The sequence below is a fragment of the Eurypyga helias genome, unplaced genomic scaffold (genome assembly GCF_000690775.1).
Source record: "Eurypyga helias isolate BGI_N326 unplaced genomic scaffold, ASM69077v1 scaffold4063, whole genome shotgun sequence".
In the NCBI taxonomy this organism is placed as follows: Eukaryota; Metazoa; Chordata; class Aves; order Eurypygiformes; family Eurypygidae; genus Eurypyga; species Eurypyga helias.
The window spans coordinates 3,981-15,646 of record NW_010242951.1 but is presented as its reverse complement, the minus strand read 5'-3'; the positions used below and the strand labels follow the sequence as shown (position 1 = coordinate 15,646).

The 11,666-nt window shown below is 39.0% G+C and overlaps 1 protein-coding gene across 1 annotated transcript; it reads left to right on the top strand.

Annotated features, from left to right (window-relative positions):
• Nucleotides 1-1,865: 1,865 nt before the first annotated feature.
• On the top strand, nt 1,866-11,404 carry LOC104507812 (dnaJ homolog subfamily C member 15-like; the record flags this gene model as incomplete). Its single annotated transcript, XM_010149218.1, has 3 exons — nt 1,866-1,911; nt 3,861-3,934; nt 11,328-11,404. Coding segments are annotated over exons 1-3 (194 nt in total), but the record flags the coding sequence as incomplete, so codon positions are not given.
• Nucleotides 11,405-11,666: the final 262 nt, after the last annotated feature.

Here is an 11,666-nt window from a genome sequence, read left to right as displayed (position 1 = left end):
AGGCTGGTTGGTAGAAAATGTGTAAATAAGTTATTGGATAAATGTACAATTAAGTCTTAGGCTGTGCAGGGAAGAATTTAAAAGGTCCAAAATCCAACTAGAACTTAATCTGGCTACTGCCACGAAAGACAATAAAAACCGTTTCTATAAATACATTAGCAGCACAAGGGGGGCTAAGGAGAATCTCCTTCCTTGGTCAGATTTGGGGGCAACCTGGTGACAACGGATGAGGAAAAGGCTGAGGCGCTTAATGCCTTCACTGCCTCAGTCTTTAATAGTAAGACCAGTTGTTCCCCAGGTATGCAGCCCCCTGAGGTGCAGGACAGGGAGCAGAATGAATCCCCCCCACATTCCAAGGGGAAATGGTTAGTGACCTGCTACACCACTTAGATACACAAGTCTGTGAGGCAGGATGGGATCCACCCAAGGGACTGAGGGAGCTGGCAGAAGAGCTCACCCAGCCGCTGCTTGCCAGGCAGAAAAGGACCAGGGGCTGTTGGTCAAGAGCCAGCAGTGTGCCAGGAAGGCCAACGACATCCTGGCCTCCATCAGGAACAGTGTGGTCAGCAGGACTAGGGCAGTGATCGTCCCCCTGTATTCAGCACTGGTGAGGCCACACCTCGAATCCTGCGTTCAGTTTTGGGTCCCCCACTAGAAGACAGACACTGAGGTGCTGGAGCATGCCCAGAGGATGGCAGCAGAGCTGGGGAAGGGTCTGGAATGCAAGTCCTGTGAGGAGCAGCTGAGGGAACTGGGCCTGTTTAGCCTGGAGAAAAAGATGCTGAGGAGAGACCTTGTTGCTCTACAGCTGCATGAAGGGAGTTTGCAGAGAGGTGGGTGTTGGTCTCTTCTCTCAAGTAAAAAGCAATAGGATGAGAGGAAACGGCCTCAAGTTGTGCCAGGGGAGGGGCAGGATATTAGGAAATACCCTTTCACTGATATTTCTTTGCTGAAAGGCTTTTCAGGCATTGGAAAGGGCTGCCCAGGGAGTGGTTGAGTCACCATCCCTGGAGGTATTTAAAAGACCTTTAGATGTAGTGCTTAGGAGATACTTACTATTGTCCTTCCTGAGATGCCTGACTTTCTTCAAGCACTGTGTAGGAAAACATGTATACCTAATCTGGGGGTTTTGAGTCAGTAAAAGGTAAGAGTTACTGTTGTCTAAATCAGATGGTCAAGTCTTTTTTTGTGGGTTTGGTTCCAAGAGCTGAGTTAGGCTTAAAACGAACTTTAGCTGATAATGAACACTGTCTGCATTCTGTCCAAAACCTCCCTATTTACAAATATTTGTACTACAAGAGTCCAGCCAGCAGCTGAGGGTGAGTAATGAAAAGAAGTTACTGGGCTTCACGTCTCTACTGGGGCTTCCATGAGTCAAAGTGTGAAAGATGGAAGACACGTACATTTGTGGCTGTAGCATTTATGTTAATATTCAATACCATTTTCAGTCAATGTCCCGATGAGATTCCCACTTCCAAGACTTTGCAAAACAGTAATTTTTTATCTCTTCATGTTTTTGTAATATACTGATACTTACCGTTGTGTGCTGTGTTGAACTAGTCTGCACAAACAATTTCAAGTAATCCTGAATAGTTGTCTGCCTTGTGTTTTTATCGTTACATACTACGACCTGCTTTGTCAGTGTTTGTTCACTCATTTCCTAATGGGTAGTTCCAAGTTAAACCTGATGCATTGGTTAATGGTCCTGAACTATAAAACCTAATGTAGTCTGTGGAATACAGAACTTTGGTTTTTCTTGTAAATTTTATATCAAATGTCCACGTCAGACTTGAGTAGTTGGTGCATATATTTCAAATTAGAATTTGCATGTTATTCTGATACCTGTTTTTCTGCTTTAGGCCAGAACTATGATAGCAGTTGGACTTGGTGTTGCAACTGTTGCATTTGCAGGTAAGCTGAACTACCAGCTGAGTGGGGAACTGTCGCTTGTGAGCTGAGATTCCCTGGAGGGTTAATGAGTTTTTTATGAATATAAATATGAATATAAATAGTGGAAAGGTAACTTCAGACTACTATGGAGAATTGTGTCCAGTTACAGTTCCTGTCCCTTCAGAATCCTTGATGTATTTTCCAAAACTGTTTTTTTTAAAAGTCACAGCTGGAGAAACTGATTTTATGGGCAGCAGCTAAAAGTTTCCATCTGTTTTTTGTCTGCAAAATGTAATGTGAACAATTTACTTTGTTTATTTAATAAAATATTGCAAGGAGGAGCCTCTTCAATACAGAAGGGTGCAACAGGATCTTGTGATGTGAAGGTGATGCTTGACAAATTCAAAAAGAGGAAAATGGAAGATTTTAGTGGCTACAGTGATTTATCATACTAAACTTCCCTGATACTTTGTTTGTTAACTGAACTCTTTGCATGTGGATTGTATGTTCTTCTGAAAAATAGGTTCTGAACACAGGGCATGGGCTTAACATGATCGATATTCTGGGTTGCTCAGACTAGGTAACTGTGGTCAGCTCTGTTTTTGAAATACACAGATTAATTGCAGCATATACAAGCAACCATGGTCAGCTAGGTGCAAATGTGTACACCGAGAACAGAGGCAGTAGATGGACAAGTTGTGCCAGACTTCAGCAGGTGTTTGCTGGGTATGGCTGTGTTGGTTTTTTTGGTTAGAGGAAGGGTAGGCAAGACCTTTGGTGAAGTACACCCATTAGGCGGTTGGTTTATCTATGTGTTGGTATAGAAGCAGAACAAGAATGCTCTTAGAATTTCTTCTGCTGTTTGAGCTGGGGAATTCATGGCACCTAGCAAAGTGGTTACAGAATGCATTAAGAAGAAGGTGCAGTAATATATGAGTACATCACGTCATTTCAGCAGTGATAGTCTAACAGTGGTTTTAACTTCTGTGTTAACATAGGCACAGGCTTAGATGACTAAAATAACCTGTGGACATACCGTATATTTTAAGATTGAAAGCAAGATGCTGTTTGAATGAAGCAGAGCCACGTTTTATAGAAAGTTCTTCCATTGTGTATAATAGTAAGTTACATGGCTAATAAATAATTAATCAAAACAGTAATTGGGGAGAGGAGACTTAGAGGGAAAATCCTCCAGTAAAATGGCACAAATCTTGATTCTGAAGTTGACAGACCTGCTTTGTACTTCTGAAACGCAGTCTAATAGAGTTCCCCCTAGCCTTCCTAGCTACAGCCGTTCACTGCCGGTGGGGAGTTGAATGGCTCTGAATCCCAGAAGATCCTCTCTTTGTAACAAAATAAAAAATGCAGTACTTACAAAATGTGTGATTAAGCATACAACATCACAGCAAGAAGCGTGTAGTACATAGATGTCTTTTTTTGAAGACATAACCTTTGAACAGTATTTAATAAATAATGTATACCCAAAGCTAATGTTTCGTACTGCCCTTTTTCTTAAAGTTCACAAGGCAGGTATCTTCATTTATCATATGGAAACACATTTAAATCTGTTTATTTTGTGAGCAAGCACAATGAATGTTTGCAGTCCATGACTAGGCTTTTAGATAAAGTAGACTAAGCTTCTTCCCCTCACACCCCCAGTAGCACAAATACTGAAAAATGTAAACCATCACAAGTTTATTGTGAGACTTCGGCTAGGTAGGATCCAAAAATGACTGTTGAGGGAACATCTTGAAAAATAGTAAAGTACAACGGTGCTGTACAGCAGATAAATGAGCCAAAAAGGTTAACAAGGAAGGATTTGGGTTTTTTGTGTGGGTTTTTTTTTAACCAAAATTCTTTCTGCTGTAAGCTAATGAATATAAGTTGAAGACTTTTTTCTTTTACTTTTTTTTTCCCCCTTCTTTTAGTGACTGTTGGTTATAATTTCATTTAACTTCAATCTTTTTCAGGCCGTTATGCTTTCCGCCTTTGGAAACCATTGGAGCAGACAATTACAGAGACAGCAAAAAGGATTTCAACATCTGTAAGTTTAGAGATTACTTTATGCTAAATTTATGATTTTTTATTTCAGGTATTTGAGAAAAAGACATTTTATGATAAATACTGTAAGTGCTGCTTAGATTATTTCCCCCTGCCCCCAGGATAGGGGTGCTCCTTACTGTGTATATTCTTGTGTATTATCTGGTATATTTTAGATCCCTGTGGATGAAGCTATATCAGAAGATGTTTGTGAGTTTGATAAACAGTTCTGATTTTCCTGGTGATGTTCCATGTTTCAGGACTCTTTGCTAGTAAGCGTATGATAAAGTGTTGAAGTGTGCTGTGAGAAAATAGCTAATTCCTGGAGATCATATAGTGAATGACATGCCGTTCCATTTCAAGAAGCTAAAAATGAAAAAATTTAATCATTTTTCTTTCAGATACAGTGTTAAAAAACAAGAAGACAAATTGATAAACTTCTAGGAAAGGTTGCCATAGAGATGGGGGAGCTTGTTTTCTTGTTCATTTATGAGTTGTCTTCTTTTTTTTCTTCCCCAGATAGTTCTCCAACTTTTAGCCAAGTTTTTGTTCTTTGTTTTACCCTACATATTTAAAAAATATAATAATGAAGTAAAAAAGCAAGATATGGGGTGTTGTGAAAGGAGCATATGCAGGGAATATTCAAGAGCATTTATTTTTTGCTTCAGTGTCTATACTGTCTGCTGATAAATAAATATGTTCCATTCCTGTTTTATTAAAGGAATTCTTAGTGAGGTATATGTCTGCTTGTGGCAGTGTATTCTTTAGGAGTTCATAGTCAGTGAGCACTTATCCACAGCAGAGGGAATACAATTCCCCTCTTGATGCTGTTGGGTGAGGGGATTGAGGGAGTACTTGTTGCAGATTATTTCCTGAAAAATATATTAAAGGTAGGTTGTTTAAAAAGTGATCATTAGCATTGTAACCATTAGTGTGAGGCCAGTTTCAACACAGAGCCTGTCTACAGTATGTAGACAATGCTAGCATCCAAATTCTTTTGCCATCTGTGCTTCGTGTTCATGCACTGAAGGTGCAAGCTGGATCAATGCAAGCTTCCTGGAGAGGCAAAGACTTGAAACATATGCTGTCCTCTTGGGGCTGGTCCACGCTTATTGTTGGTTAAGATGTGTATCAGCCAGAAATGCTGCTCCTGGATCAGTTTGTCCTCTCTGTCCCTCTGTTGCATTGCCATTGTGAGACAACACCAACTTCTTTTTCCTGTTCAAAGTAATTTTTTTGAGAGATTCCCAAGTTGCCTGCCAAAACAGCAGAAGGGACTTAGGTACTGTGAATTAAATTGCTTTCACATGATACAGATACAGTCTGATGTGCTGGCTTGCTAGAAGTAGCTAGCAATGAGGACATGTGGCTTCAGAGCAGGGAGTGCTTCAATCTTCACCCTCCCTCCCTAGCAGTTTTACTCCAGAATTTCTTCTTCTATCCATTTGTAGATACAGGCTAGAGAATCTAAATTCAGACATGTTCACGTAAGAAAGCAGGCAGTGACTCTTTTTAACACCTTGAAATATGACATGCTATTGCACAGTTCCTAGGAAACTACACCCCTCAATACTGGTATACTGTCTGAGCCAAGCTCGTTACAGACCTACATCATTTTTACCACAACGACTTTGAGACCTGCAGAATTCAGGAACAGCCATAAAGAGCAACCCAGGGCCTTCTGCATTCTCAGTGTTCCTACTCCCTGGAGCTGTATCCTCTGCCTGCCTTCGCATCCTGCCTTACAGTCCAAATTGTATGTTGATTTCCAGTAGAATTATCTCCTGCTTGTTCTATTTCCAGTAGAATTATCTCCTGCTTGTTCTACTTCTGAACACAAGTTTTCAGTGTAAAACGAAATCTGTTGAGTACAGTAAAAACTCTCTTCTTTTTTGCCATTAACTGTGTGTGTTTGTCAGCTTTACATTTGTAAAGGTAGTGATAATATTTTTCTCCTACAGTCATAGTCCAAATTTAAGACCCTTATATAATTCTCAGCCAAGTTTATTCATTCTTAGCTACTCTACAGCTACTGTTTTCTTGGATTGTAGTTTTCCAAATTTTTTTTTCTTCTTAACTATAAATTATTCCCTGTTTATAATTTTTCTTTAAAACAATAGAGAAAACATTAGGTGCAAAGATCCTCTGTAAGTGCTTATTGTCCAAACTTCTTATTTTAGTGGCTTTACATGATTTAGCTTGAGGAATTCGAAGCCACTGAGTATAATCTGTGGATTGACACTTTCATCATGTTTCTTTGCAGCATATTGCCCTCTAAACTATACTGATAGAGGGGATTGAGCAGTTAGTATTTCTGCGTACGCTTACTGGAAAAAGGATCTCACATGTCTAGTCTTGCTATTACTTTGCTGGCTGCCTGCTTTGTTTGGAGGTACCTAACCTGGGTGCTATAATTTTCAGTGGTTTCTCTAGCTTTATAGTATCAAACCCCGTCCCTCATCACCTTTGAGAGACTACGAAGCAGCTGCCTGTTCAAAAGCTAGCTGGTTCTCTCTGTAAGCCCCCACTCTTCCTGCCTCCATTTGCAATACTCCCCTCTCCCTCCCCACTTTGCAGCAGAAATCACAGTTCATGTTGGTTGCAGTCACACGAGGTAATCCAGATGCTGTTTATCCTTTCTTCCTGCTTACTAATAAATGACTTGGGTAAGGTCAAGTTGAGTAATTATGAAGTGATCATTTTAAATATGTGCTTGCTGTATCTTGAGTATTTGACACTTTCTATTTACTTACCTAAATAAATATCATCTACAGTCATCAACTGCACTCATCTTTTAGTCAAAAATAGTATGTAAAGGCAAGTGAAAGCATTATGGTTTGTTCTGAATTTCTACCTCTTATAACTTAAGGCAGTTAATTATATTTAAATATGAAGTGTGATTGCTGCTGTAATTTGGTCCTGAAGTTTTCTACCATCTTTTTCTCAGGTGGAGAAATGCATAGGGGGAAATACTGTAATTTTGCCTCTGTGAAGAGTCAGAATGCTTGTTTTCAGAGAAACACTTTTTCAGTTTGAGCCTAGTTTTGTTCTTGGTCTCACAAATGTTAGGGACACTGTTTTGTTTCTCTGTGTACTGACAAGAGTGTGTTGGCAGTAGAAGGTGCATAGCACTAAGTAGATATCTGTTTTTTCTTCCTTAAAATGTGAAATGAAAAAAGAAAGTATTTCAATAGTATTCATTACCTTTCTTCTTTGAATCAGTGATATTAAAGGTTGAAGGATAGAAAGAAGATATTGAAGATAGAAGAAACAATTTGAGGCAAAATTAACTGTCAAAATATTCAAACCCACAATCCTGAAAATTCTCTGTTCCAGAAGAAAGGGGTGTCTTCTATAGCACTTCATTAGAGATTTTTGCATTTTCCCTTATTGGATCTGATTCTTCTCAGACTGATAGAGTTCTGACTTAAGAGATAAGGCTAACAACCGTCTCTCTTGTCCTTCATTGAAAATAAGTTTTCTAGAGAATAATGCAATTTGCAGTCCATTTTATATTTTTTTTTTTCTAATGGAAGTTAAGGTTGATCTTTGCAAATTGTAGGTGATATTATAACAGCTTCTAAATAGTTTTTGTCATTTTCATTTGTTTGTGGTGGATGGTGGTTTTTTTCCTTCCAGTGTCTGTTACCTTTTCAGTGCTAGACTGTATTGGTGGTAGATAAACACAGAGTTTTCAGAAAAAAACCCCACTACTTCATGTAATACGATGTATGGCCTCAGTTACGGGGTTTTCAATCCCTTACCTGGCATGAAAAGAGTGGTTGTACTTTTCCTGGCATAACACAGGGAAAGTGTCTTGAAGATATCATGGTACAAATGGGTTGGATTTTCTTAGCTGACTGCTTTTGTGAAAATTTGCAAGAGTGAATAGACATTTGCAGAGCAAGTCCAGCCCCTTTGTGTTCCCCCAGCCCCAAAACCTATTAATAGCACTTGTTCAGGAAGCAGAATTTGCTCACGTAAGTTGCTAAACAGTAAAAATATGCGAGGAGACGAGTTAATTAAATGGTAGCTCTTCCCCTCACCCCAAACTGGACAAAGAAATGGAGAGCTCATTTTGATGATTTTTCCAGTACAAAATTTGTTTGCAGTAGCTGGGGTTAATAAATAATCAAGTGTCTACAACTCCCTGCTCATCGAGCAGTCCTCATAACAGAAAAATACCTGGAGTATAGTTTCATTTCATTGCAGCCATTACTTAGAATTTACAACCAGATGAAAAAAAAATCGTTTTAATTTGAATAGTGTGAAAAGTTGTTTCATTAGGGAAATAGGAATTTGCCAACATGTTTCCTAAAATGAAGACACTCTTTGTTGCCCTTATTCTAACCAATGGGAAGAAATGGCTTTTTTTATGTCTCATTTCCTTTTGCTTTAAATTCTGTTTAGAATAAAGATCTTAAATTAAGAATTGATTACTCTTGCTATGTGCTTCACTTGTGTGAAGAAAATGGTTTTCTTGATGACCAATTCAACAAACTCTTTTTGCCTTTGTGCCAGTGGACACAGACAACAGAATTTTTTTTTTCGTTCCTCTTGGAACCGAACCGAATCAAGGCTTTCTGAGGTTAGAACAGTGTCAAGGAAGCAGGCTTTAAAAACATGGAAAAGTGTTTTTGAATTTAAGCCTGTAGCCACCACCCCATTCTCTTATTTCAAATAGCATTTTAGATGAAAACTACCAAGAACAGAGATGAGCTGTGTTAAAGATAATTCAAATATTGCTCATCGCTACGTGAATAGTGAACCAGTGTCCTCCTGAGTTGTACGCTAGAGTTGAAGGGCAGAGAAGAATTAACCTTCTCAGAAATCCATCTGCACCTAAGCTGCTTTGGGGGAAGTTCTGGAAAACCTTGCAGAGAACATTAAGGCGTGCTTTTCTCTCCTGGCTGTAGTAATTGTTAGGCATGGTTGCAAACTTCTGTGCAGTTCGGCCTGCTCAAGGGTGTTATCTGATGGCCGTTAAATCATTAGCATCATTTCCTCTCCGAGGGCTGGAGGAGCCCCGTGTGTTTCCTTAGTGTTACATGCTCTTACCTGTAATTTCAGCGTGCACTATTACAGACCGTTCTTGTGGTATCCTGTAGCTATAGTAGTGATTCTGCAGCAGATTTTTGTTGTAGGCATGACACGTCTACAGTTGCTTCAGCTTTGATACCTGTAGTGTTACAGTAGCGGTTATTTCGTGTGTGGCTTAGGGTAGGAAGAAAGAAGATAGAATTACTTTCACATCACAGCAGCCTACGAAAACATCTTTTCTGTGGCTGTGTGTGAGTGACTTCGTGGCAACAATAGGTGAAGTATTTCTGAACCGTGCTTTTGTGTGAATGTTGCTTCTAAACTTAATTAAAGGCTTTGCTTAGATATCATAGACAGAGCCCTTTAAGTGCTTTAATGCTTTTGAAATTACATGAGAGAGTTTGTGCAAACATAAGGCAAAATCCTCACTGAATATGAATGGATATATTTAGTGAGAAAAGTGTTTTATTAAGGGCCAGACACATTTTTACTTGGGGGTAAAAAGAACACTTAAAAATAATCTCAGCTCTCAGGCCAGACTTCCCTTTGATAACAACAAAAGAAGCTTATTTTTCCCCAGTTGATAGGTTCTGCATTGAGGAAAAAACTTCAGGCTTGTTGAGTGATTTCTATGTGCCAGTTCCCCAAGGCAGACTGTCTTGGAGCTACATCTGCTGCCTCTGGGATTTGTGCAGTTTAGACTCTTATTTGTGTAGCAGTGGGCTAGTCCCTAATTCTTCTTACAGAAACATTTACACTGAGGAGATCACTGCTAACCATCAGTGGTGGTTCAGTAACTCTTCTTTTTTTTTCCTTTCTAATTTAAAATAAATTTATGGTTGATAAATATCCTTTCAACCCAATCTATGACAATTAGTTCAATCCCTATGACAATTAGTTGTTGTTATTATTTACTCTCGTCTCCATCTCCTTCTTAATGCTCCTTTTCCCACTCCTGTTTTTTTCTCCCCTTCTTAAAACTGTGGCTGAAGTTTCACAGATCCTGTATCCAATCATCATCAATCATCGGGGTCTGGTGTGCTGGTTTTGATTGGGATAGAGTTAATTTTCCTCACAGTAGCTAGTATGAGGCTGTGTTTTGGACTTGTGCAAAGAAGAATGCTGACAACCTATTAAGATCTTAGTGTGGCTAAGGAATGGTTATGCCAAGTCAAGGACTATTTCAGTTTCTCCTATGGCACGTACGTTCCCAGCTTCTTCTCCACAAGGAGCTGGGTGGAGACAAAAGCAAGACAGCTGACCCAAACTGATCAGAGGGATGTTTCATGCCATAAAATATCATGCTCAGTGTATGGGTTGGGGGCGGGGCTCTCAGTCTCTCAGGCTGTTGCTGCTTGGGGACTGGCTGGGCATCCATTGGTGGCTGGTGAGTGGTTGTGTCATTTGGGCTTTTTTCCCCTCCACTGCTGTTTTTCCTTTTCTTTATATATAATTAGTAGTATCATTGTTTAATTTTATTTTGCTTACTTTCAATTATTAAACTCTTCATATCTCAGCCCATGAGTTCTCTCATCTTTTTCTTCCCATGCTCTCCCCCATCCCACTGAGGGAGGGGCCAGCTGTGTGGTACTTGGTTGCTGACTGGGGCTACACTTGGGAAGGATGTAAAGGCAAAAATTGGTTAGGATTTCTCCATATACGCTGCTGCTATACAGTGTTCTCCAGCTCAATGATTTCCTGAAATAGAGGTTGTGACTTTATGCTAAGCCTTTTTTTATTATTATTTCTTTTTGTTTATTTTTCAGTGTTCCTTCAAAGAACTCTTGATACATTTTTTTTTTTTGAAGTAACATTCCTTTAAGTGAAAAAAACATTGACTCTTTATCAGTATATTGTATTTATCTGTTCTTATCTTTTTACCTGTTTATCTGCTTTCTTAATAGAAGTAGCTGGCCTTCAGAGTGATTATCCATAATTCCTTGGATGCCTGAGTATTGTGACTTTTGCCATTTTCCATTGCAGTGGTAGCAAAGCTGTTATAAACAAGTTTCACCCTACCCTTCCCAACATGCACACAGTTTCACTCTGTGCTAGTATGTACTTTGATTCTGGACTCTCTTGCCTAAAGGCAGGATTTTAATGGTTGTAGCTATTAATATCTCTTATTAGCAGTAGAAGACTGTAAAAACACAGATAGTTATTTTTGAGTTGGTTTTTGTATGTGTTAACACTCAGGAGAAGCCCTTTCATATTATGTGGTTTGTAGTCATTCCATGCCTTCAAAATAAATTATAGATGAATGTAATGCTCTGAATGAGGTCATATAAATACGATTTAGATCCTGGCACCTTGTCCGTGAAACTAATTATTGCTTGTTTTCCCTTTCTTCCTTTTAGAGTCTTTCATCATACTATAAAGGAGGATTTGAACAGAAAATGAGTAGGCGAGAAGCTAGTCTTATTTTGGGTGTAAGGTAGGTGTGTTGCCTTAATATGTTTTTGTTTGGTAAGTATTGAATGAAGAAAATGCCTGTTGCGAGAACGTGGAATACTTTTGCCAAAACTGTAACTTTTTTTTGGAGAGACTTCTAATGGCTTATAAACCGTTCTAATATTCTGCTTAAGCTAAAAAGCAAACAATAAAATGCTAATAAAACATGCGACTTGTGTTTGGCTTGAAGGCATGGTGACATATTGCAGTGGAGAATTGGTGCTCTAGAAATAATCAGAATAGCA